The following is a 26,983-nucleotide window of genomic DNA, read 5'->3' as shown; positions in this document are numbered from 1 at the left end:
AACTTTGCCTCTCCATCTCTCTGTTCCTTCATTTTCCGGAGTCACTGAGATTCTGTCAGGGAAGCGGGCGAGCAGGAAGTCTGTAATGAAACCACCAGATAGAGTGCACGCTCCAAATTGACCTGGAATGAATGGAGCCTGAGATCGGCCCCTGCTAAAGTGGTGGAAGTGAGAGTGAGCCACCTGAGGGTGTACAGTATAGTTATTTTTGAACACCCATCAGTCTTAACATTAGGATCCAATGGTCAGCTTTTCATTGATGTCTCAGAAATCTGAGGAAGTGACTGTGAGGTCGGGGATGGAAATGGCTGTTTTGCATTTTACTCTTCACCACCTATCGTTCTTTGTCGCAGCTCCTGACCACTGCCGTCTTGGAGCACACATGCAGGGTTGGCAGCTATAGCGGGGTCCTCTGAAACCACGATTGCAAGGGAACATTTCTTCTAAAAAGCAGGAAAATAACAGGAGGCCGAAAGAATCCATCGTGTAAAATGAATATCTTCAAAAGACTTGATCCTCCACTTTAATGATGAATCCCACTAATGTGCTCATCTGCCGCCGCCACCCACCGGCGCTCTCCTTAATGAAAATGGACTGAGAGACGTGGAGAGAACCGGCACGTCACCGTTATAATTTGGTATTACAGTTTGACCGCTCGCCCACTGGTGTGTTTTATAGTTAAAACCCATTTAGAGAATTAGTGCACATCTGGACTTCCCTGGCCAACCCTGCTCTCGCCACACGGCAGTTTTCCGCCTGGAGAATTGTTTGATTTTATCGCCATGTGACCTCAATTTTAGTGATATTTCTTCTATTTTCTGACCATTTCCACAAGAGGACCTCATCATATTGGAATGAATAAAAATAGGGATGGACTTCCTTAACTATGAATGAGAGTCTAGCTTGTATCTTGGTCAACTTTAGCTACAGTTTTTTGAAAACCTTCAGTGAGCTAGACGGGCCAGAAAGTTGACTCGCATTTCTCAGTTCTGCAAATGTTTCTTCCTGTCTGTCGTGAGAAGATCATGTTTACTAATGTTGTGTTTTGGTCAACATCAGTTAAAGACCTTCACACTTCACAGTTTCTGAATAAGACAACTATTATTTTGTTTTAAAGGACTACCTTTAATAACTTGTTTGTCATGTTTCAAATGAACCTGAAATATATAGAGAGAGCACACGCACCTCAGTGCCATTATGTTGAGATACTTGTCATATAATACCAAATGTGTATATTAACTAAACTGCTTACTCTGATAGCATTCCTGATTCCACATTAAGTAGTGGATGATTAATTCATTCCACATTTTAAAACACTCTTCACTTAAAATCATGAATTATTTCAGGTCACATCAGCTTCTCTCTCGTAAAATATGAATTCAATAACTCGTCTGTTTCCACTAAAATGTTGCAGTTTAAAGGCAACTTTGGGGGCGAAAAAACAAAGCACGCTATAGAGACATACAGAAACTTTTTTTTAAATTGGTGCCACATTATTTCATGATAGTTACCATGTATTTTAGGATATTGAGTGCGTCCAAGCACTGCGTGGGTGAATGGCAAGCGCTCGCAGAAGCAGACGGCTAACCAACAAGGTGATGACAATAAAGGGCATATTTGCATTGCACAGCAGGTGACGACTTCTTCACTCATCTGTAGGCAGTTTCCTGATGTTCTTGAAACAGTAGTGGTGTAGAAGGACAGATAAGTCTGTCGAGGTGAAGCAGAAGACTTGAAGCCAATACTGTGGACAGAAACTTGCTTTCGTAGTCGTCACTCTTATGTGATGCAGCTGAGGCTTTTATCGTTGAGCGTACAGGATGCATCATGTTTATTCAAACAAAACTACAGTGCATCACGTTTCTCAATAATGTAAATCACTTTACTAAAAAAAACAACCATTACATCCAGTTGAAAATCTTAAACATAAAAAAATAGAAAGAGGTCGTATTTAAACCTTAACACGTTTAACTAGACCTTGACCATACAAGATATCAATTATAATCCAGTTGTTCCCTCTTTGACATAATTTTCCAACACATATCAAGAAATAACGTAATTGTAAATGCTATTAATGATATGATTTATAGCTTTTTGAAAAAAAATTCAATATGTGTGATTAGGCTAAGCTTTAACAACATGAATAATTTTGAAGTTTCATTCTCTTACAGACTAAATCAACAGTTCATTTGGCTCCATCTCTCAATGCAGACTGGTGGCAAAGTGTACATTTGTCTGCAGCGTTGTTTGTCTTGTAGCAGAGAAAGAAAGCGAGAAAAGATGTCGATTTTTCCATTTTAATTCACGCCTGCTTTGACATGAGTTAAGCTGACCGTACATTATTAATGACCTCATTAGTATTGTCAATGTTCCTGTAGCAAGTATCAGTTATCAACAGCGGCTGAAGGAATTACGGCCTTCCTACTTGTTAACAGGGTCATGTACAGCCCAGCCTTTTCCTCCGCGTGATCCCTTTATGTTGTCTGCATTTACTTGATTCGTCTGCTGGTGTCAGAGTGAAAGAATCTTTACGTGCCATTACACCAGCACAGGCCGGCGCCCAAAGGCTGAAGTGTGTGAACAAACATGAGCTCTGCAGCAAACAGCCTTTCAAGCTGGATTAGCCCACAAAGTGTCAATGGGACAAACAAGCGGGCCAAAGACCAAGAGCGTATCGCTTACGCCACCTCAGTCCGTGGGTGTGTTTCTGAAGTCATTAAAGAGTGATGCAGGCGGGAGGATAGCTGAGGAAATAATGCACGTATTTGTTAGTCTGCAGACGGGCTACAGTGCCACAGCAGCATCGAGTGAGCCATCTGTTCCTGCTGAAATCAGCACAGTAGGAGCTCACTGGTGTGGTCCCACCCACACACGCATGCACGCACACGCACAGACTGGCGCATCAGCATGCCGCAAATGGAGCATTGAGTAAAACTGAGCAACTCAAGGAAGATGGATTTAATGTTGTGCGACTGTGACCCCAAGTCTCTTTGGTCTGACACCACCAGCAGCTGGAGGTGTTTACACATGCATCGCTCCGTTTTAATCATTGACCCGCGGGAACAGCAGCGCTTCCTCGCTACCACCGGCAACATCAGCGATTCCTCTCCTCGCTGCGACCTCATCTAAATTCTGTGCGCTGGCATCCTCCTGACCCCTCACCTGGACTGAGTCAAGTGTTCCGCGTGAAGGCGCTTCATAGGCCACGTCCGGGCCTGTGTGCGATGCCACACACAGATGAAGACTTCAACTCCCAGGTGGAACTAGACGTGACTCCAACTCTGATGCCAGGAATTTTAGCTGGACGTGCCAAGCGTTAAACATGAAAGTGTGAAGGTAAATTACTCCAGAGAAGCGGTTGAAACTGTGGGGAAATCATCACGCTAATGCTGGACAGGTCATCAGTTTGTGCGTGTTATCAGTGAAATCATTTTCACTTCATCCATATTGGATGAAAGATTACGCTCCTGACTCACAGAGGGAATGTGAGGAGTAACAGAAGTCAACACTCATGAGTTGTATCGATTGAACTCATTCAAAAGTAGGATGGCAGTGCAGCGCCCAGCTGGGTCTGTTAGTGATGGTGAGGATGCCCACGTGAAAAAAATGTGCCGATTTAATGCCTCAAATTGAAAACAGCTGGCCTCTGTTTTGTCAGGAATTAACCGATCAGCCGTGGTTCTTATTTAATCAAGAGGTGAAATGGAGCCAGTTGTGCCGTTCCATTGTCAGGCGGCGGTTTTCACCGGGCCTGTTATCACAGGTGTTAATTGCTTTCTGTCCCGAGCGTCGACCATTAGCGCCGCTGCAGGAGCGAACAAACAGCCAAGATCATTTATTTGGGAAAAAACATGTTGCTGCAAACGGCCCTCGGTCGTGAGGCCTGATTGTTTTCAGAGCACGCATGAGCAAGGCCACATCGTGAGCATCATATCCTCTGCGTGGTTTGCCCGGTACGTGTGAGACCAGCCTCATGGTTCTGCATTCATCATGCATGACGCAGATCAATGGCCACCGTCACACATTACACAGAGATGACCAAAATAATGTTTGTTCCTTAGACACTTAGCATTTATTCATGTGCTTGACTTTTTGTCACTCTTAAGGGTGGTTACCTACTGGTCTAACTGAGGCATCACCAGATGGACACTTCTCTTACTGAGAGGGCTGGTAGTCGCCTGAAATCTCCATGTTGTCAAAACCTCCTACGGTTGGTAGTAGGCCTGCTCGATTCAGGGAAAAGTATGAATCTCATTTTTTTTAGCTTATAATTGATATCTGGATATTCTGCCACGATTGTTTTCCTCATGCAATATGAAATGTATTGCACAAACTCCTACATGCAAGGGTATCCTTCAGTCCCTGTGCCAAGAATAACCAGTCTGTAGGCACTTCATGGTTCAAGGCAGGCAATCTCAAATATTGGAGTGGAGCATTTGACCTCAGGGAACATACTTTTTACTATACTCATGATTATTTTTTTATTTTAGGCAAATGAATGCACTTTAAGTCTTTTCTGTTGCAGACAAAAACAAGGTTAATAAAGTTATTCTGTATTGTATGTTGCTCTATATTACTTTCTTTTTTCACCTTCACCTTCACCTTCTTCTGCCGCTTATCCGGGGTCGGGTCGCGGAGGCAGCATTCGGAGCAAGGAAGCCCAAACTTCCCGGTCCGCACAAACCTCCTCCAGCTCCTCCCGGGGGATCCCGAGGCGTTCCCAGGCCAGACCGGAGACATAATCTCTCCAGCGAGTCCTGGGTCTTCCCCGGGGTCTCCTCCCGGTAGGACATGCCCGGAACACCTCCCCAGGGAGGCGTCCAGGGGCATCCGGATCAGATGCCCGAGCCACCTCAGCTGGTTCCTCTCGATGTAGAGGAGCAGCGGCTCCACCCCGAGCTCCTCCCGGATGACCGAACTCCTCACCCTATCTCTAAGGGTGCGCCCAGCCACCCTGCGGAGGAAACTCATCTCAGCCGCTTGTATCCGCGATCTCATCCTTTCGGTCACTACCCAAAGCTCGTGACCATAGGTGAGGGTGGGAACGTAGATCGATCGGTAAATCGAGAGCTTCGTCTTGTGACTCAGCTCTCTCTTCACCACGACGGTCCGATACAGCGACCGCATCACTGCTGCCGCTGCACCAACCCGTCTATCAATCTCACGCTCCCTTTTTCCCTCACTCGAGAACAAGACCCCGAGATACTTAAACTCCGCCACTTGAGGCAAGAACTCTCCACCAACCTGGAGAGAGCAAACCACCGTGTTCCGGTCGAGAACCATGGCCTCAGACTTGGAGGTGCTGATCCTCATCCCGGCCGCTTCACACTCGGCTGCAAACCGACCCAGCGCATGCTGAAGGTCCCGGTCCGATGAGGCCAGCAGAACAACATCGTCCGCAAATAGCAGAGATGAAATTCTGTGGTTCCCGAACCGGATCCCCTCCGACCCCTGGCTACGCCTAGAAATTCTGTCCATATAAGTGATGAACAGAACCGGTGACAAAGGGCAGCCCTGGCGGAGACCAACATGCACCGGGAACAGGTCTGATTTCCTGCCGGCAATGCGAACCATGCTCCTGCTCCGGTCATACAAGGAGCGGACAGCCCCTAGCAGAGGGTCCCGCACCCCATATTCCCGGAGCACCCCCCACAGGACATCGCGAGGGACACGGTCGAACGCCTTCTCCAAATCCACAAAGCACATGTGGACTGGTTGGGCGAACTCCCATGAACCCTCGAGCACCCGGTGGAGGGTATAGAGCTGGTCCAGTGTTCCACGACCGGGACGAAAACCACACTGTTCCTCCTGGATCTGAGGTTCGACTATTGGCCGAAGTCTCCTCTCTAGTACCCTGGAATAGACCTTTCCAGGGAGGCTGAGGAGTGTGATCCCCCTATAGTTGGAACACACCCTCCGGTCCCCCTTCTTAAACAGGGGGACCACCACCCCGGTCTGCCAATCCAGAGGCACTGTCCTCGACTGCCACGCGATGTTGCAGAGACGTGTCAGCCACGACAGCCCTACAACATCCAGGGATTTCAGATACTCTGGACGGATCTCATCCACTCCCGGGGCCCTACCACCGAGGAGCTTACGAACAACCTCGGTGACTTCGGCCCGGGTGATGGGAGAGCCATCCGAGTCCTCAGTCCCCGCTTCCTGAGTGGAAGACGTGACGACGGGATTGAGGAGACCCTCGAAGTATTCTTTCCACCGCCCGACAACATCACCAGTCGAGGTCAGCAGTCTCCCACCCTCACTGTAAACAGCACTGGTGAGGCACTGCTTCCCCCTTCTGAGGCGACGGACGGTTTGCCAGAATTTCTTCGAGGCCGACCAATAGTCCTCCTCCATGGCCTCTCCGAACTCCTCCCAGACCCGAGTTTTTGCCTCCACGACTGCACGGGAAGCGGCACGCCTGGCCTGCCGGTACACGTCAGCTGCCTCAGGAGTCCCACAGGCCATCAAGACCCGATAGGACTCCTTCTTCAGCCTGACGGCATCCCTTACTTTCGGTGTCCACCACCGGGTTCGGGGATTGCCGCCGCGACAGGCACCAGAGACCTTGCGACCACAACTGCGTGCAGCCGCACTGACAATGGAGGAGGAGAACATGGACCACTCAGACTCCATGTCACCTACCTCCCTCGGGATCTGGGAGAAACTCTCCCGGAGGTGGGAGTTAAAGACCCCACTGACAGTGGGTTCCGCCAGGCGTTCCCAGCAGACCCTCACAATACGTTTGGGCCTGCCCGGTCTGACCGGCTTCCTCCCCTGCCAGCGGATCGCACTCACCACCAGGTGGTGATCGGTTGACAGCTCTGCCCCTCTCTTCACCCGAGTGTCCGAGACACGTGGCCGAAGGTCAGATGACACGATCACAAAGTCTATCATAGACCTCCGGCCAAGGGTGTCCTGGTGCCAAGAGCACTTATGGACACCCTTGTGCTCGAACATGGTGTTCGTTATGGACAAACTGTGGGTGGCACAGAAGTCCAGTAATAGAACACCGCTCAGGTTCAGATCGGGTAGGCCGTTCTTCCCAATCACGCCCCTCCAAGTCTTGCTGTCATTGCCCACGTGGGCGTTGAAGTCTCCCAGTAGAACAATGGAGTCCCCGGTTGGGGCACTGTCGAGTACCCCTCCCAGTGACTCCAAGAAAGCCGGGTAGTCTACACTGCTGTTCGGCCCGTAAGCCGCAACCGCTGTGAGACACCTGTCCCCAACCCGTAGGCGTAGGGACGCGACCCTCTCGTTCACCGGGGTAAACCCCAACACGAAGCTGCAGAGCTGCGGGGCTATGAGCAAGCCTACGCCAGCCCGCCGCCTCTCCCCGCGGACAACTCCAGAAAAGTAGAGGGTCCAGCCTTTCTCAAGGAGTTGGGTTCCAGAGCCCAGGCTGTGCGTGGAGGAGAGTCCGACTATATCTAGCCGGTACCTCTCAACCTCCTGCACAAGCTCAGGCTCTTTCCCCCCCAGCGAAGTGACATTCCATGTCCCAAGAGCCAGAGAATGTCCACACGAACCAGGTCGTCGGGCCCCCCGGCCCCGACTGCTACCTAGTTCTCTTTGCACCCGACCCCTATGACTCCCTCTGTGGGTGGTGGGTCCGCAGGAGGGACGGCCCATGTCATTCGTTCGGGCTTGGCCCGGCCGGGCCCCATGGGCAGAGGCCCGGCCACCAGGCGCTCGCATTCGAGCCCCAACCCCAGGCCTGGCTCCAGGGTGGGGCCCCGGCTGCGCCATGCCGGGCGACGTCACGGTCCTCGATGTTTTTGGTTTTGTCATCGGGGCTTCTGAACTGCTCTTAGTCTGACCCGTCACCTAGGACCTGTTTGCCATGGGAGACCCTACCAGGAGCATAACGCCCCCGACAACATAGCTCCTAGGATCATTCAAGGTACACAAACTCCCCCACCACGATAAGGTTGCAGTTCCAGGGGGAGTACTTTCTTTTTTCATTTCTTAAATGTTAACAAGGATACAATGTTATGCAGATGATACTATTTACAAAGGTGGCAGAGAGTTTGGGGGTGTGAAACATTTATAAACTTTCCTGGTTTCCTGGCAACAGAAAGCCATTGAGAAGCCCATAAGGAAACAACATTACCACTATGTTAGCAACTTAGTTAGTCAGTTAGTCTGTTTACGACAGTGATCGACTGTGTAGTTCACATACGCCACATCTATCATCCTCGATGGACAATATAATCTCCAGAATATCTGATTTTATTCAGAAAAACGAGTTTAATTGCAACCTGCCGAAGGAAGCGTGTTGACGCTGATGACAGCTCCATGACAGTGACGGTGTTTAACCATGGCTCCGACACACCTCTGCACTGTTTTGATGTTTTCATCCGTTTGTGTGCGTGAGATTTCCTCAAAAACAGATCATTGTGAAGGGATGGCTTCACGTGCTTCTCATTTAAGCCATGGTGGTGCGCCATTCTTGGTAATATGTAGTGGAAACCCTGGATTGGTGGGAGGATTTTCGTGACTAGTACCTGGTTTTTCATTCATAGTACATCTGTATCAATCCTGTCACTGAACTATCTTATCACTACCACCTGACTTTAAGGCCCTTTGTCATTGGCTGAGGGTGAAGCAATAAGCATTGTGGGAACAGAACAGAATTGGTGGAGAGCTGCGCCGTGACGCAACACACCTATTCAAGTTGTAGACCCACAGTGTGAGAACTTCATAGCAAATGACCAGAAAAGACAGACGAATCCAGCCCTGGTCATCCGGTGGATCTGGGGCTGGTTGTGGCCTTGTGGCAGCCTGTGTCTAGCCCCAAGAATTATTCTGTTCAAATATGTTTCTGGAAACATTATTTTTGCCATTTCAGAACACTTTTTTTCTCAAGTATTTGATTGAAAACTAAACTGTGTAAATAAGCAACATTAATGTGTGTGTTCCTTTCACCACTGTGACAAAGGCAATGAAAGACATGTAAAGAACTAATGGTAGGGGATTTTATGCAATTCTTCGCTTGACACCTTCACGGGAACATTTTTACTTATAATAAAAAATATGGCGTCCTATTCAGTAATCTGATATTTACTCTTGTCCTCCTGGCTCTCTGGCCTGCTGTCCTCTCCCCATATCGAAGCAGCAGAGACATGTCATTTACACCACAGACGTGGTCTGATGGAGGCGAAGAGGAGCATGATTCTGCATGTGTTCTATTTATTTGGCACCACATGGTTCGAGCGATTTCATCACAGGGGTTTGCCGATGCTGTGGTAATAGCTAGTGCACAAAAGTAAACAGATTCGGATCCATCGTGAGGCGAAAAAGACCTCCACAGAACACAAGAGAAACAGAAAACAATTTGACACAAAAAACAGTGAAAGAGTAGCAGTGTTTCAGAGGACCGAACAAATTCATGTAGCATTTAGAAATGAGTCTATTGTTTTTGACCATTCTCTGTGTGATCTTAGCTGTGGGGCCAAACGTGGCATTTGTGTTTTTTTTTTTTTTTTAATCACTTAGCACCAACACTCATTCACCACTTTTCCCTTCCCATTTATGTCCTATTTCTGCTGCCAGATAATAAACAGCTTGATAAACACAGAAGCCTTCAGTTGTGTCTCTTCATATCAGCCCAGCAGCGATACTGGCTGAGGTTTACAAGAGGTGCCGCAGTGGGGACTCTTACTTGTACTTGAAGAAATTCAAGTTGAAGAAATGACAGCCGTACAAACTCTTCTTTCCTCCTCTTGCCTCCTCACCATTTCAAGTGACCCTCTGTCACAGTGAGTCTCTGATGGATCACACAGATTCTGACTCTCAATTTCAATACCCATTTAGGAGACTTATTGACACTCTTATTGACTTGTTGACTTGACAGCTGCAAATCTGTGATAGTTGGAGAACAAATGATAAAGAAAGTGATGTCACCACAATAGTAAATGTGGCAATACTTTTATTTACACTTCACTTATTTGTTCTTTGGAGTTTAAATATATTATTTTCATTTTATGATATTTAGACATGGTTTTATGGTATTTATTTTATTCAGAATTTTATTCAGTTAGTCTTAGTTTTCAACAGTTGCATGAATTTTTTTTTCATTTTTTTTCGTAAATTTGATGAATATGGCTGCTGGATGCTGGTTTTTCATGACAAATATCTTAATGACGACCACATGGTTTCATGTCATTTCACAAGGTTTTGGTTTGTTTACGTGTGAGTAGATTAAATATGGTTGTTGATCACCAATGAAATCAAGAGTCATGAATCAGTTCTATTACTTGAATGGGTCCCAGGCTCATTTGTTCTGGTAAAGATCAAGAAGGTCAAGAACAGCTGCCCAAAGGGATGCTTTCTCCAAAAAATATAAAGCTTTAGGTGGAAGAAAAGATATGTATGAGCCTAAACGCTGTAAAAATCACCATCCTGTTCAGCTCTCGCTGGTCCTCCAAACATAATAGCATCGTGTTCACTTTTCCATCGTCTGGTACTGTTTCACGTCACTTAAACACAAGGGTTCTGTTGTCACCTCTTACATGAAAGATAGCTGCAGATGACTCACAATGTTTTCCCAAAAGGAAATCGGTCGTAGCTCTGACGCTAGCTTTGTGTCCGATGCAAATCCAAGTCTTAAATTAGATCTAGAATTATTCATGGTCCATCATTTCGTGATGACTAATGTAAGTCAGTCCCACCACTCATACCAGACGCCCTGTAACACACTGCAGCTCTTTGAACAGAACCAAATGTGGAAATCAAATTAGCATGTTTTAGCAACGTGAAATCTATTAGATTTAATAGAAAGGTGCACTAAGAAGCTGTCGCCAAACCCACTTACACCTTTCATAGTGCCCTCTGATTGACATTGTTTTCATATTTTGTAATGACATTCTTGTCGACAGTAACCTTCCCAAAGAAGAGGAACCTGTCAGATTTGACCAGAAAGTTTGGTGTCGGCTATAATTTTCTCTCACACTTCACTGATAATAATAACAGCTTGTCTCCTAATGTCACACCACAAAGTAGACACAAATCTTCAGTGTGTAATCACCATCCTGGAAGAGAATTCACGCTCAGAAGCAGCTTCGCTGAGCCCTCATTACCACCCTGGCTTCTTGTTTGTTCTTTTTTTATAGTCAACAGATGAAAAGGTGTAAATTGGAACCGCCTCAGCAAATTCTCCCTGCTCACTTCCTGACGCAGTGTTTTCAACAAGAGTATGCACATTCATGGTAAAACCCTAAGAAGCGAACGATGAGACGGCTGTTTTTTCTTATGGTACCGTAGCGTGATATTCTGTCACCTGTTAACTGAAAATAATACTTGACACGTAGCTCTGTGGCTGGACAGTTGGTGTTGACGCTACTCCCATCAATATGGCTGTTTGGTAAAAAATATGTGTCCAACGATATTTATTTGGGTATACAAGTGTTTTTTTTTTTTCAAAATAAATAAAGTATTCCCCATTTAAGGTAAAATATGAATTAAAAGGAGTCAATATAATTATTCTTTTATGTAATTAAAATAAATATATAAACAATACACCAGGAGGAAGCCAACCATTGAGACTCATGGATGTGATATAGCAGTGATTCTTCAGCATAGGGCCCATGGTTGGGCCGCGAGTGCCTCCTAGACGGCCGCTACAAGTTTTTTGTTTTTCACCTCTGGGCTGTGAGGGCCGCGAGACGGTGGCTTTAATACACTTGCCACATGCGGTGGCAGTAGTGTGTCACTGAATCGATTTGCAAATTTGTGATTGTTACCAACTACGGAGATGCTCTTGAGTAGAAAAAATGATAAAGAAAGTGATGGCGCCCACATCACTGTTCACCTGTTGGAGAAGTTTTTAAAAATGTATGTACATTTTATGGCAAGTTTATTTATGAAAAAACATGTTTTATTATATTTGGATGTTGCTTTATTATATTAATTTTTTTCAAAGTTTTATTCATGGCGTGTTGTTTTTCCAATTTTCTCAACAGTTTGCATCAAGTGTATTTTTTTCTTTAGTAAATTTGATGAATGTGACTTGCACCCTCTTCTGCTGGTGGTCGGACTTTTCCATGACAAATATCTTTGCGCTGGTGACATGGTTTCATTTAATTTCACAAGGTTTTGGTTTGTTTATCGGTACTGTATGGTATTGAACACAAATGAAATGAGTCATTCTGAAATCAGTAGTCACACTAATGAATCAGTTCTATTCCTTGAATGGGCCCCGGACCCATTTGTTCTGGAAAGGTGGGCCCTGAGATCAAAAAGGTTAAGAGCCCCTGTGATAGAGAAAGGCATGAGCAGCGAGGAAATGCTAAGACAGGTTGAAGTTCAGTGTGGCAACCTCAGACTAACAGGATCAATTGTCAGTAGAATAAAATGAGAACATATTTCGACGTGAGAAGGTCATCGTTTCTGGAGGAAACAAATAAATTACTGAACAAATAAGTCTCAAACCCAAGACCCGTGGGCTGGATGTGATTAATGGTTTTTCACAGTCGTCTTATTATGAATTTTGGAGTAATTTGCTGCGATGAAAAGACAGGTTGTACTCTCTTTCAAACACTGTCAATGACCCACAAAACTGCCTTTGTTTACTGGTGACGGTGGCTTAACTCTTTAAGCCTTCAGATTTTTTTGCACAACTAATCCAGAAACAGATGATTTTCTAGTCTTGATTTGTTGGGCTGCTCTCTGTGGGGTTCTGCTTAACACCATTCCATTTTCACTGTTCCATCTTTATGTTGTCCACTCGCTGCTTCTTACATACTCCCTTCATTTTAAAGCCTGTGTCTCCTGTGTATCTTCCTCCGTGAGGATTCGTCCTCTTGAAAAACCCCACTGCAGTGTAACTCTGTGGCACACCTGCCACAATTTCATTATCCAGGAGGGGTATTTTTATCTTTTGTCCTCTGCACAGAAGCTCGTCCACGTTGGGGGACACCATCTGTCAGATATAGTGTCCACATATGACACGATTATGCCAGTGATAAGTTATTAAAATGACAGATTAGGGCGAGTCAGATGCTTTTGGGTTCCCTCCTGTCTACCTTTACATAGGAGCTCTTCCCACTTGTGTCATGGTGTGAGCAATAAGTTGCTCAACATTTATTTAAACTCCTGGTCAGAAACCGCATTTTATTTCCAGTAGCGCTTTTAAAGGGAACAAACACGGCTGTGTTCCTCTGTACCTGCCCAACAGGGCGATCGACCTATAACCTCCAGCGGTCGCTAACAAGCAAACACGCTCGGCTATAAATGTCATTGCTGCGTTTGTCCGTGACCAAAAGCATCTGTGGAGTATCAGAGACAAGTCGGCTGACATTTCTGTTTTGAAGAAGAGATTTGTTTGTACGGCGTCCTCAGCGTAGCACTGCTATGACCACACTCTTGTTTATGAATGATGAATTATGTTTAGTGATATTGAATATAACTGTGAAATGAAATTTGTAAAATGTGATGAGAGAACTGCAAAGAGTTTCCTTCAGAGTTTTTGAACATCAAGAGGAGTCCAGAGAAATATAAGATTCTTATATGAGCCGTAAGCTCATCACTATGAATTGGCCACAGCTAACAGACACCCCTGAATTGCCTGGTTCAGTCACGGAGGACACATTTCTAAACCACACAAGAAAGAACCATCTGGGACTGACACCCACATGCAGACTTTTAGCTAGGATTTTGAAACAGGGCGTCCAAAGCCACACCACCAGCACATTCCCCTCCAGACACGACATGTCAGTGACTGACTTTACTACTTGCTTTGTAAAAAAAAAAAAACAAGCTGTAAACATCTATATGTACAAAAATAACTTTTTTTTAAGGCAAAATTGAACCAGACAGCCTCCTAGCTAAAAGCCTGCGCACGTGTCGTGACGACAAACTCGTGGAGTGGAGACAAGGGGGAAATGGTTGGCCTAAAGTCCAAGTGCATGTGTGAAGGAGTGATGTTGGTGTGTTTGAGTGTATGTTTGTGTAGCAATCAGTGTATGTGGAGTTGAAGGGGCTGAGTGTGTTTGCTCGGACGAACCTTCACCCAGAAAACTGAATTTGGAGTGTTCTGAGGGCAGAAGGGGCTGTGCTACGTTGTGTGGTCAAACTGATGTTTGTGTTGGATTTTGACATATTGTATGTTTGCAGCGGTGTAACAGCTCGTATTTTTCAGAAGCTCATCTTCTGGTCTGTGGGAGGCGAAAGCGACACATGGGCACATGACGAGAAGAAGCAGTGCAGCAGCAGCAGCAAGATCCTGACCAGAACCTCAGTCACAGCAGCAGCGGGCGTCAGAAGGAAGGAAACCTGCCAGTTCTCCGGGTACAGCCATGGTGAGACCCTCTCTTCCTGGTCATGAGTGTGCCTGCGTCTGTGTGTCTGTCAGTGTGTAGCTGTGCTCCTGGCGGTGTGTGGATTATCTTCAGCAGCAGCCAGAGGAAACAGAGTGGATGGTGCGAGAGTTCAATCTGATAAGTCTTTTCTCAGACATAACAACAGCGTTAACACGCATTTGGTAACAGAGAAATGCCAGATAAGAGTAGCTGTTTACGAGGGTTTCAGGGCGGGGATTGAGAATGACAAGCATCACACTTGACATGATCATTGAGATCATGAAAAGACACTTGTGATTGGGAGAGAGGAGATGGATGAAACTGGTCATACTGATCAATCATCTGATGAAAAGAACCCAAGCACCCAAGATAGTGCGGTGTTGACAATGGGCACTTACCTGTATTTTTGTGTCACTAGACAGACTGGTCCAAGTTAAAGATACATGGTCCGTGATGTGAGAGATTTCCTTTTGACCTCAGTCGGCTCATAAATACTGTCACTCCAGAGAGCAGTGGGTTTTTCTAAATCTTTGCCGGCGTTGGCTCTCGCTGAAATAAGCCTCCATTGAAATTCAACATTTCTGAAAAACTCTTCCAGTCATCTATGGTTGACTGGACAATTCCAGTAAGCGTTGCCGACTGAAAATGCCCATAATGCCCTCTGGCTCAGCTTTTTTTGAGGCTCAGAGAACTTGAGTCTAAAATGCTGGGATTATTCTTCAATTTGTCTCATGGTGAAGACAGACATGTGAAGAGTCAGCTTTGAGACATTCACCCTCAATGTGTTGTATAACATATGTCTAAAATTTGATTCTTTCGGTATTTATTTGGTGTTACAATTCTATTTACAATGCTTAATGAAGCCAACAGGCTATATCACCAAACAAAACCCTTCCCATCTCAGTCAACATCCTAACAGCCAGTGAAGATTTGTTTATGGTGTTTATTTGGCGTAATCTGTGAGCTATTGGATAATACTTTGAATGGTGGATCTTGGTTTGAAAACCGCTAGAATGTCGTACTGGAGGAGAAGGGAAACCCGAGAAGAGGAAATAGAGAAGCAACATTGTTCGGAGTGCTGAAAATGGAGGACAGGAGGTAGGTTAGGAGCAGAGGGAGGTAGAAACGGAGAGATGGGGAGAAACAAGGGATTGATTAATGGTCTTGGCCCGTGACAGTGGGAGCTTTTCCCAAGGGGTGGAGGGGGTGGGGGGGGCAGGTGCAGTGAGAGCAGAGGATGAATTATTAAAAAGTAGAACAAGAGGAGAGGGGAAGAGGAAGGAGAGCAGAGGGGGAGACTGAGGAGCGGTAAGGGGTAGGAGGAAAATAAATGATTGAAAGATGAAAGGAAACGGAGATGTTGCAGGAAGTGCTGAGCCAGCAGAAGAAGAGGACACAGGTTTTAAGGTCATAAATTACCAATCCTAATGAGATCCCACATGTGTGCATGTGTGTGTTGGCCAACAGCACACAGGGATTAGTCGGGAGGTTTGAGGAGACTGCCGACGACCTTGACAAGGATGTCGCTGAATTAATAGACCTAATATTAGATATGGCTTCGTCCACATGAGATCATGAAACGCAGGAGAATTCACTGATTCTGAAAATGTGTCCAAGTTTCATCGTCCAGCGAAGCATAGAAGCTAAATTGGATGGTTTCTAATGAATCCCTGGAGGGCTGTTTCACCAATTTAAGTATTGTTTTAGTGGTGCTTTGCTTTTACTTCAACCCTGAGAACTGCTGGTTGAGAAATTGTACATTTTAATGAAGTCACAAATAAGATGAGTTGCTTGGACTATAGCTGGGAAGTGGCAGGCTTTCACTTCATGTGGTGTTGCGACTATAATTTCCTCTCAGCTTTCAGCTGTGACAGTTTGCCTGTTTGTAAAGACCTCAAGAACTCAGCACAAGCTGTTTTTGCTTGTTGGCAATTTACAAATTTCACTGGAAACTGTCATAATATGGACCTCAGTCTTCAACCCAAGACATTTCCACCTCGGTGTATGTAGCTTGCTGTGATGTAAAACATTTCGTGGAAATTATTAGTTCTCAGAAGTCGAATGGAAATTTGCTATTAAACACACATTCTCCGTTAGATTAGGTGAGTTTCTTCTGGGCGCTCTGGTTTCTTCCCTAAACACACACAGATGCTCATTGATGACTAAATAGTTGGTAGGCTTTTGCATGTGTGCCTGATGCCCACCTGTCAGGGGTCTCTGCCTCTTGCCACAACTTGCTGGAGTAGTCTGCACTGACTAAAACCCATGTTTTATCTGTTTCAGGTTGTTTTCTTTCACAAACAATATTGTCATGATGGTATCCTCAAGGACCCTCTTAAATCCTTCATCGCTCAAGCATTTTACTTCAGGTTCTAATCACAACAAATGTATGGCAAGTGTGTTGCCAAGAATTCCCCCAAGTTAATTTGGTTTTAAAATAACTCAAGGAAGCATTGGACCGCTGCCCTTCCATTTTCTACATAGCTAACACTGGGTCTAAGTGTAGTGTGTCCCAATACTCCTCAGACCGAGGGCCGAGGGCACTCGCCGTTCACCACTTGAAATGATCCCTTCAAACAGAGGGAGCTCCGGAGCTGACTTGAAACCAAGTGGGAATATGAAGTGTGGATAGATTTCCAGGATTCCAAAGTACTTTATTTAAAAACAATGTTGGATAGGACAACAGGGACATTTTAGTAATGTTTGTTTACTTTGTCTGGTATCACACATTAGGCTCCGCCCTTTAATTCTCCGTCGGTTCACCAAACCAAGTGTGATGATCAGCGCTGATGCAAGAGGTTGCAAAATGTTGGAGCTGCCATTTCCAAATGTCTCCAGCACTGGATATGCAGGAAACAAAACACTGCTCGGCAGTGAGTTTGCGTCCGGAGCTCAGCTTGACTTGAAAAGCGTTGCATCGCGGTGGAACGGGATCTGAGTCATGTTTATGTGACACTTCCTAAAGACGCCCCCTCCGCGGCGACTGACAGAGCGGGGGAGCAATAAAACTGGATAGCAGAGTGTGACGGGTCGCCTGATCGGGCAGAGTGCACGTAAATCACAGGATGAATTTTTAATGTAATCTCTTCTGAGCTGTAACACAGATGCCAAAGAGGTTGCTGTCCTGATGTTGACCCATCACTCCAATTTGTCAGGGCTGATGTGCTTTCCAAATCCTCTTTGTCTGCAGGTTCACTTTGAGCCCAGCTACAACCCAGACACTCATGTCAGAGCAGGACAACTTAACGTCCAATGTTTTAAAAGCCTCACAAAGTTCCCACAGAATAATGCTTGTTGATTGTATGGGAGGAGAACAGACTTCCCAGAAACCTGAGAATAGTAAGTAGAGAAGCAACTTTTGCTTGAAGCGGAGAGGTTGGACTGGTGACAACTTTAAAGAAAAAAATGGTTCGTTGTTATTCACAAATTCAATGATAGTGGTGAATTGTAATGTGCTGCTGAGGAATGTAAACCTTGTCAACGGAGTAAAGATTCAGCGAGTGAGTTCAGATATGTCCTGTTTGTGTGACGTCGTCAGAGGTGTCTGATTCACATGGGTCAGGTTTAGTGAGTCCACAATCTATAATTGATAATCCCCTTGATGGCGCAGTTTCAGTCACGCAGGAGGGGTTGAAATGTAACACAATGTTGCAAACAAATTTCAGCTTTAGCTCACTACATTTGGAAAAAATGTTCCCTTTTGCCACCAACACTCACAGCCCAAAAACACAATTTGGCACCGTATAGCAAAAACATGAATCGACATCCAATCTTTCAAGTCAATTCATGCACGGGTCGCTCACCTGGGTTCATCCGGCTACTGTGCTGTACTGTATTCATGCTAAAGTCACAACCACAGACAAGATGAAAAATGGTCACAACTTATCAACTAGCTTTTGGCAGTGTTGCATTCCTGTAGGAAAACGCAGGTGAGTTTCACCCTGACACGGAGAGTCTTCTCCACAAACTGGAGAAAAACGAAGCCAAGGCGTTTTTGGAGCTCACTCAGGGTAGATGAAAACAAGAAAGAGAATTCTCGTGCTGAAAGATGAAATAACTCATCTGTGATTTTTATATTGGAAACTGGGGCAATCCAATACAGACAGATCTTCTCGCCGTTCTCTTGCAGTACTCTCCGGTCTTGTTTTCTCTCCCCCCCTTCGCCTACACCTTCATCTGTTCTACAATATTGCTGCGCTGTTATCGCTGCACTCAACGTGCACTTTAGCAGCATGACTTATTTAAGACCGGAGCATAAAACTTTTCATGCCGCATATGTCCGCTCGGTGACTACTGAAGAGTCATTGCAGTACGTGCGTGAGATGTTCAGAAATGAATGGAAACCGAAAGTGTCCGTCCAATCTCGCTGCAATACTGAGTCTTGTCTATGGGGCAGGTCATTTATTGTCAATTGCCGGCGAAATGAAACAGGGGCGAAGCGTAAACTGGACAAACACCCTTGGAGGGAGAGGGTATTGGATTGTGAAGCTTCTAAAGCGAAGTCACTGATGTGAGCTGGTGCAGGACAAATCTCTCCTCCTTCAATGAGGCGGGGGGAAATTCACGGCAGCGTGATGGTTCATGTTCTATGCTCATTTTCAGGCTTGACAAACACAGGTTTTCCTAAACATGTTTGCGTTCAGATTAGCGCCCAGACAGTTGTAAAAGCTGTGTAATGTCATTTGACTCAGACCTGCCAGACAGTTGGCCTCACTGGACCGTGAAATGGAGCGTAATTGGTGTGTGTTTGTGTGTGGTCCGCGAGCACTGCGCAGCTACGATTGAAGAAGACTCACGTGAGCAGACTGTGGTCGTGTGCAGGAGGACAGCTGGTGTTTAACTGTTGCGTTCAACCGCACTGCTCAGTCTTCAGAAGGCTCTTCCCACACTTTTCTCTTCACAGTGCCATTTCTGTTATGAAACCTCACCACTAGGAAGTATCAAATAGTACCTGTTTCACTGTCGCAGTGTCAGCATGTTTACTGTGAAGAGAAACTAGGAAGCGGCAGTGAATATTTATGTTGTTGTGATCGTGACAATGGAGTTTGTCACAGTGTAGAAGTAAGCGCTTTTGGGAGTCATTTACTTTTCCATCGTGCCAACTTGTACACACCAATTAGAGAGCAGAGCATATGGCGGAGTGACCTCCGGGTGTCAGGCTGCCAGGCCAGCCTGGCTCAAGGTCGACTGCTTTGGAGAGGGTTTGTGTGTGACAAACGTGTCTACTCAAGACAGAGAACAAATTCAGAAGCAACGTTTAATGCCATAAATCCTTCAGTAACTTCTGTCGAGCATCTCACAGGAGCAAAGCAACAGATTCCTGCAGTGTCTTTTTTCCGTCTCTGCTGAAGCGGTTTTAAGTGTCACCGAGGTGTCAGCAACATTATCTGGGGACTCGTCGGCCTCGGGGGTTGATTTCTGTCACTGACTCCCCCATAACTGCTGTGATTTACATGGTGATTGGGGCGGACGGGCAACAGCTCCCTCATGGTTGAGTAATACACACACACACTGTGCAGTGAAGTTTACAGCCACAGAAGCTCCCATTAGCAACGGCTCATCAAATTTGCGACTCCATGTGTGTTAAACACTTATTCCCAGAAAGCGGAAGGCACCACACACACACCGTTCATGTTTCTATAGAGACCGAGTGCAAAGTGCCGTGACCTCAGATCATCGTGTGGTTGATAGCTTACAACTAGTAGTAAATATAAACACTTTGGAAGATATGGAAACCTGTGGCAAACCTTGGAGTATGTCAGGTATCTAGGTGTGGGCAAGCAGCTCAGCGTCAGTCATCCAATTAAATACGCTGACAGAGCCGTCCAGACCACCTGAAGCTTCGCCGGGAACCGGAATGAGCAGTGGGCGCCAGCATCTTTTTCCTTCTTCTTAACATTGGTGTAAGAGAGGCGCTGTGCAGAGACTTCCAGAACAAAAGTCAGGAAACATGCGCACAGGCTTCCCCTGATAACTCAGCAGACCAAGCAGTCCGCCGAGGCAGGAGATCTCCTCGACGTCAGTGTAGTTGTTGAATTTCAGCAGTCATGATCCGGGGTTTATCCGTTGTTTTGGGAAGAGCGTTGGAGACTTGATGTGCCCGGTCCACTTTTAGAGGCTTGTCATAGTTTTTTTCTCTGAGTGTTTTTGGCATTTAACCACTGTCGTGTCGTCCTACGGGAAACTATGATGCAGATGTCCTGTGGCGCCTCTTTTAGCTTAGCTTTGTTGAGGCCTGTAGCTCACCACAAGTCGCAAGTCGCCTCAAGGGCCACGATGCAACTATCAACGGATGTTGAGTGATCGCTTTGCAGGTTAGATAGGATGGGGTCGAAACGTCTTTCATTGGCTGCAGGGTTCGCACATTTGAAAAAGTTTGGTGCCCTGCTTAACAATAGCAGCCAATATGCCCTCGCTGCTGGTGCTATCATGACAAGTTGTCGACTTGTGACTTTGGTTGTCTTCTTTTCTTGACAATTTAAGTTGAAAATGAAGTTCCAGAGAAATTCAAGATTCAATATGTCACATTAGCATAGAGGTGCAGGGATGAAATTCAGAAATATGTAGTGAAGCACACAGAGCTCAAACAAGTAGGTCTTATTCCACTGATTCAGCGAGCATTTTAAATCAATGAATAAATGAAAATGAAGGACTGAGTGTTCCAAAAGCTCAGATGTTGTGTCATATCCACTGGAGAGGAGATCCAGAGTTTCTCTGCCAAGTTGGTTGTGCATCCCTGGAAGATTTAGCTCCCTCACTGCAAGTAGGCGACTCATAAGCGACAACATGTTAAAGTGACGTTGACGAAAAAAACATGTTTCCTGTGCGTCCATGAAAATTTCAAAAACACACACACACACACACACACAGTTTGCTATCAACTGACAAGAGAGGTTTAACACACCAAACAGATCGTTCAACCCTAAAATGAAGATGTAGTGAACACACTCTTCGAGCTTCAGTACAGTATTGACCGCCCAATAGGTCAAGTGAAACCGTCCATCCTCCCTGCCGCTGTAACAAGGTTTCATGATGTCAAGACACTGGAGATTATGGATTATTAATATTTCTACAATTTGCCACATTTGTTGCTCTGCTTTGCTGCCGGTGAGTCACTGCTGAACTCTGGGAGAATGAAGCGTCCAAATCTGCATGCGGAGCTGAAGAGGCTGAGTGGATGTAGTTATTGTGCACTTCTTGTCCTCCATTCTGTTAATAGCTTTATCTCTCACTGTGCTGAAAGAGAGATGCCACTTTAGTGAGGGAAGTGCGCGTGTGTTGGGAAGCTTGCTGTGAATATAGGGAAATGTGTGTTCTGGAGATAAGCAGCTCGTGGAAAGCGTGTTGCGCACCGCTGGCACGCAAACGTCGTGTCACTACCTCGAATGACAAAACTCTCAGGCAAGGTAGCAGGTGAAAACTTGAAGCTCATAAACATGAGGGCCTGGACGGCCAGCAAGTGAGATCATCCATTCACTGTGGGTCTACAGAGTAATGACGTGACGGAATAGAGAAATGAAGGGAAGGCTGGTTTTGAGATGAATTCCCTGGGATGAAAAGAACAAGAGGCCAACAAAAGTCGACGCTATTTGTCAGTGTTACCTCAGTACCTGGACTTTTTTTTTCTGAATAATGGTGTCCGGCCCAGACCTCCCCTCCCCAGGTGCACCTGGAGGGTCCTGTTCACGTTCTTCATCATTATTAAAGCAATTTTCCACGCCGCCATATTTGTGCTTGCCATTTCTGTGTACGTGTCACTCTGCCATTATCTGTCTCTCTTTATGGCTCAAGCATCTTTTCATTTCCTCACGAAGCTGCCGTATCTCCCACCCAATCACAGAGCAGACCGCGTAAGCTGTGGCGAGAAATCCCAAGGCCACATCCTCAGATGGAATTGGATCTGTAGAAAAAGAGACAAAGTGGATTTCTTCATGAGCATGTGTCAGGGTCAAGGATGTGAAACATGTTCTCTGAAATCTGATCGAGCTTTTCTCTCTTCCTTTCAGAGGTCCTTCCGCTCCTTTAGCAATGATGACCGCCACGTCATGGCAAAGCACTCCACCATCTACCCGTCCTCTCAGTATCTGGAGGCTGTCCAGACGCTTGTGTCCACCGTGGAATGTGCCCTCAAACAGGTGTCCGATTGGCTGGACCAAACCAACGAATCTCAGTTTGTCAATCAGGTGGTCAGCCAACAACCAGAGGGCACAGAAGAGGAAGAGCCTGCAGATGAAGCTGGAGAAGGGGCCGAGGAGTCCAACGATATTAGCAGGTACTGTAGGATTTAGTCGAACCACATCCGTGATTTTTACTGACACCAGGATACCCCTGGTGTTTCCCATTCAAGGCAACAATCTCTTTATCCTCCTCTTACTCGGTGTTCTATGAAGTGATTCATATGGTTTGACTAATATGAAGTCCTTTAAATGAAGGGTAGAAGAAGAACTTATGTAGGTTAGAACGGATGACTGCAGCGAGGCAGAGAGGAGAGGTGGACAGAGAGGGGAGGTCAATGGCAGTTGAGTGTGAGGAGCATGTTGCTGACCAGTCAATTTGAACCTGTTGGTTAAAATGTTTAGGCAGTGTTTTTACAGTATAGCTTGTGACATTTTTGTAAAATATGCTAGAGGAATGTAAATGCTATTTGGACTAAAAGGACAAACGTGTTTAAAACATGGAGAAAATATTGATGCAAATTGGGCTTTTTGACCAATATCCTGTGAATTAAAACTAGAAAAACAGTGCTCTGAAATGGGATATTAACATTACGAGTTATGTTAAAAGGACAAGTGATCAAAAAATGGAAAATTACATTGGTAATTCCTTTAATGTTGGAGGACAACACGAGCAGATGGGAAAAAAATAAACCATGTCTAGTATGTATTGTTACTTGCTTCATCTAAATGGGCAGGTCTCAGTATACATGAACTCTTATTTGCTGTAACTCACCTGAAACTTGGCAAAACACCAGCACCACCTGTACATCTGAAAGGGCAGACTTCAGGTGTGAAGATCCTGGTCACACATAAAACCCACTCTCTTCTGCTCCAGAACACAGAAGGCTATAAAGAGAGCTATTAGCAAGCAAGCGCGAGAAGCGGCTAAACGGAAAACAACCCTCACCTCACTGCCATTAGCAGCTTTTAACATCATTCCCTGGGATTAGATTTATCCAACACTCACAGTGACCACGTCATCACAACACTGATGTTGGTCACTGCATTATTTGAGCTGGAAACGGACCTGCTGAGTTGTTGACTCCCCGGTGTCGTCATTGATTCGCTGAAACGCTCATCTTTCTTTTGCAATTAGAGAGAAGTTAGTGTTCACTGCAGAGCAGATATAATCCAAAGGCCACAGTCGATAACCGATCAATTCCACAGGAGATTTGTTGCATTGCTGCAGGCAAATGATGCGTCCATCAATTACTGGCCAGTTTCCATCCTCTATACCTCTGTGGAGGTCACTTATATGAAATGAATAGCTCGAGAATCTGCTGGCTCTGAATGAAACAAGCCTTTTCATGAAAATCTTGTCAATTATCGTCTTCCTATTTTCTCCAGGGAGTCGAGCGGTGTGCTGTGTGGAGTGATGAGAATCGGCTTGGTGGCCAAAGGCCTCCTGATCAGAGGCGACATGGACCTGGACCTGGTGTTGATGTGCAGAGACAAACCCACGCAGACGCTGCTGGACACCGTCTGCCACCATTTACCCACACAGATCCAGGTACGCGGGCTGCTTCCTGCTCTGCACGTGGCCGCTTCTCAACATTCCACTCTGGCTGGGGACACAGTGGTTTCCAGTCCAGTTCAAGTTCATTGCAACCTATTGAACTCAACTCTTTTTTTAACCTTGTGAGTCCTGACAGCTGCCCACGTCTCGTCTCTCTGTTTGTTACTGGCAGTATCATAACGTCAGTGATGTAACAGGATGTCAGGATGTAAATACCCTTCACAGTGTTGTGCTACCTTATTAACAAGTCGCTGAAGCGAGTCCCGTGACGCGCATGCAATAATTCACATCTGGGTACCGGCAGAAAGAGACACAGTCGGGTTACTCACAGTAAACATGTCACAGCTAACCTCACATTACAGCACCAGCTATCCGCAAACATCACTCACTAAAACAAACTACTCAAGTGCACTCGTGCCACACACAATATTCACTCAAACACACTCACCACCAAGAAAACCCACAACACACGTCTGCGCTCCTCTATTCTCCACACAATTGAGCCGGTTAAATGTGTGCACGAAACGGTGCAGATTTAAAAGGCGACGCTTGAGAGAGTGTTTGAACAGGCTCATAACAATGCTGGCGTATCATGAGGCGACAGCTCCAGCATGTTCATCTTGTCAAGCGATGTTGTGATCCTGGCCTCTGACCACCCTCTTGTGTCTGACCCCCACATGACAGAAGCTGTCAGAAGAGAAATATGAGGTCACCAGTTCCTCGCCGGAGGCAGCCATCTTGGTACGGACAACAACAGAACCCAAACTCTCGCTGAAGATTACGCTCACGTCACCAGCAATGAGAGAGGGTGAAGAGGAAGAGGAGGAGGATGAAGAGGAGCTGGAGGAGGAGGAGGAGGGGGAGCAGCAGGAAGACAGAGAAGGGTTGAACGGGGAAGAAGAAGAGGTGGAGGGGGGCACTGAGGAGTATGAAGAGGAGGAGCAGGAGACATGTACCAATGAGCAAGGTAGGACCTCGCGCCAACATGTACACCGCTGTCTAACTTGTGAACTGGAGAACAAGCTCCAATGAAGTCGGTTTCCCAGTCATAGAAAGGAGGCGGTGGGGGGAGGAGAGTTAGCCAGTAGAAATCAATAAAGGAGCGACGGCAAGCCGCTCATCCATCCCGTGGCCCCGTCCAAGTCCACACACACGCGCTCTTGAAACGGTGGACACACAGTCATATTTTGTGCTGACTGATAGAGATACACGTCACTCCCGATGTTGAAGCGCAGGAGAGTGTGTGCGCTCACATCTCTGCCTCTCCTACATCCATCACTCCCACTCACCCGGCCCAAATCCCGCTCTAATTCAAGTCTACAGGCCGTGTAAAAGCAATTTATGACTCTCTCCTCTTCAGACAAATTATTCGGGTGATGAGAGTAAAATACTTTCAATATGACTTAAGATCATGGGGATGAGGATTAAAGCTGCTAATAATTGTGATTGACTTCCCATGAGCCGAGTCAGCACTTTTCTTCTTTAGGTGCCGCAGGGGATGGATCAATTGCGCCTTGGGTTCTGATATCGGGGATCAATTCAATGATCCAGAGAAGGGCTTCGCAGTTTTATCTGCCACGTTAACTATTTACGAGCTGCATTACAGTAATTGAAATGATATGTAGAACAAGATGAGGGCGGCTGTTTAGGACGTCGACGTAAAGCCAAGCAGAGATCCATCATGTGATGAGCTGTCTTTGTTTTCTACTGCATCTTACTCCATGCACAGATTTATGGGATTCAAAGGCCTCAGTTCATGTTTTGTGGGCTTTTTTAGGACAGAGTCATAAGAGAATTGCTCCGTGGTCATAATATTACGGCTGTATGTTATGTAGATTTTTTGGATAAAAAGGTAAGAATAATAGATGTAATGGACGGTCTGAAACATGAGGCAATGCCTCAGGGCGAGGTGAGAAAAGAAAAATCTTATCATGAACTGAGGAGTCAAGTGACGCGGAGGACGAATCGGCTACGATGTCATCAGGTGTCATGTTTGACTATTTGGAGAAAGCTGGAAGGAAACTAGTTCGTAGTGGATGTGCATGATGAGAAATATTTATCAAATAAACTAGGTATGCACCAAATTGAAAATTTGTGGCTCTTGCCAAAGAAAATATGAAATGCTTGGCTGAACACCAAATAATACCGAATATCCAATGTGGTCAGATTATTTTTTTTTACTATTTTTTTAAAATGTTGCATAAATAGTGGGAAACAGATTTACATGCGTGTTTTTCAATGAAAGTTAATCTTTGTAAGATATAATATTTTGGCTTTTTTAGACTGCTTTTGAAATAATAATAATAACAAAAAAAAAAAAAAATAATAATAATGCATGTTTCCATTGTTTCACTATTTGGCAGAATATATTTGGAAAATGTTCGGTGCATCCCTAAAAAAATGTGCTTTTTTAAAATATATGAATACTGAATATGTCCGCCAACACAGCGACTGCATTGTGTGAATAACAATTAGCAATAAATAAGAGTCAACAGGATTTGAGTGGCATTTAAAAAATGGATCACGTTTTTAGAGCCAACTTCAGAAACCCAAGGGGATGAAGTGATGAAAGCCGAGAAAGAGGCAGGAGAAGAGGACTGTAATGATCCGACAGCAGCAGAGTGTTCTCACATGCAGCTGGGACCACCGACAGATCGGTGTGTGTTTGTGTGTGTGTGTGTGTGTGTTTGATGGGCTGCAGGTTACAGATGATGACCAGATGAGCGCTGAGATAAATCGAGGAAGATGTCCTCATGCTGCTTCTGAGGACAGTATGGTTTAACGCCACTTGAGAGAAGACTGAGAGGAGCGGAGCAACATATTTACCAAGTTGTGTTTGTGAGGGAAACCGCGGGCCTCTTTCTTTTCCAGTGGCTCCCTAAGTAAACCCTCTGAGAAAACCCCATGTAACCGCTCTCATTCACAGCCGCGTCTGCTTCATCAGGCCTCTC

General features: G+C 45.7%; 1 protein-coding gene across 8 annotated transcripts in view; it reads left to right on the top strand.

The window, feature by feature from the left end:
* The window catches only part of strbp (spermatid perinuclear RNA binding protein), an 88,516-nt gene that overhangs the window by 35,093 nt on the left and 26,440 nt on the right, over positions 1-26,983 (top strand). For 6 of the 8 annotated variants that reach the window (XM_053854416.1, XM_053854420.1, XM_053854415.1 and 3 more), the window contains exons 3-6: positions 14,141-14,300; positions 22,307-22,572; positions 23,864-24,026; positions 24,717-24,999. In XM_053854416.1, the coding sequence (XP_053710391.1) occupies positions 14,298-14,300; positions 22,307-22,572; positions 23,864-24,026; positions 24,717-24,999 (715 nt within the window). In that variant the 5' untranslated portion in view covers positions 14,141-14,297. The remainder of the gene's footprint in view (positions 1-14,140; positions 14,301-22,306; positions 22,573-23,863; positions 24,027-24,716; positions 25,000-26,983) is intronic. The other 2 variants (XM_053854419.1, XM_053854418.1) reach the window with 1 other exon arrangement.

This window comes from Synchiropus splendidus, chromosome 1 (assembly GCF_027744825.2).
Source record: "Synchiropus splendidus isolate RoL2022-P1 chromosome 1, RoL_Sspl_1.0, whole genome shotgun sequence".
Taxonomy (NCBI): domain Eukaryota; kingdom Metazoa; phylum Chordata; class Actinopteri; order Syngnathiformes; family Callionymidae; genus Synchiropus; species Synchiropus splendidus.
The sequence above is the reverse complement of the archived record's forward strand: the minus strand, read 5'-3'. Positions and strand labels throughout refer to the sequence as shown.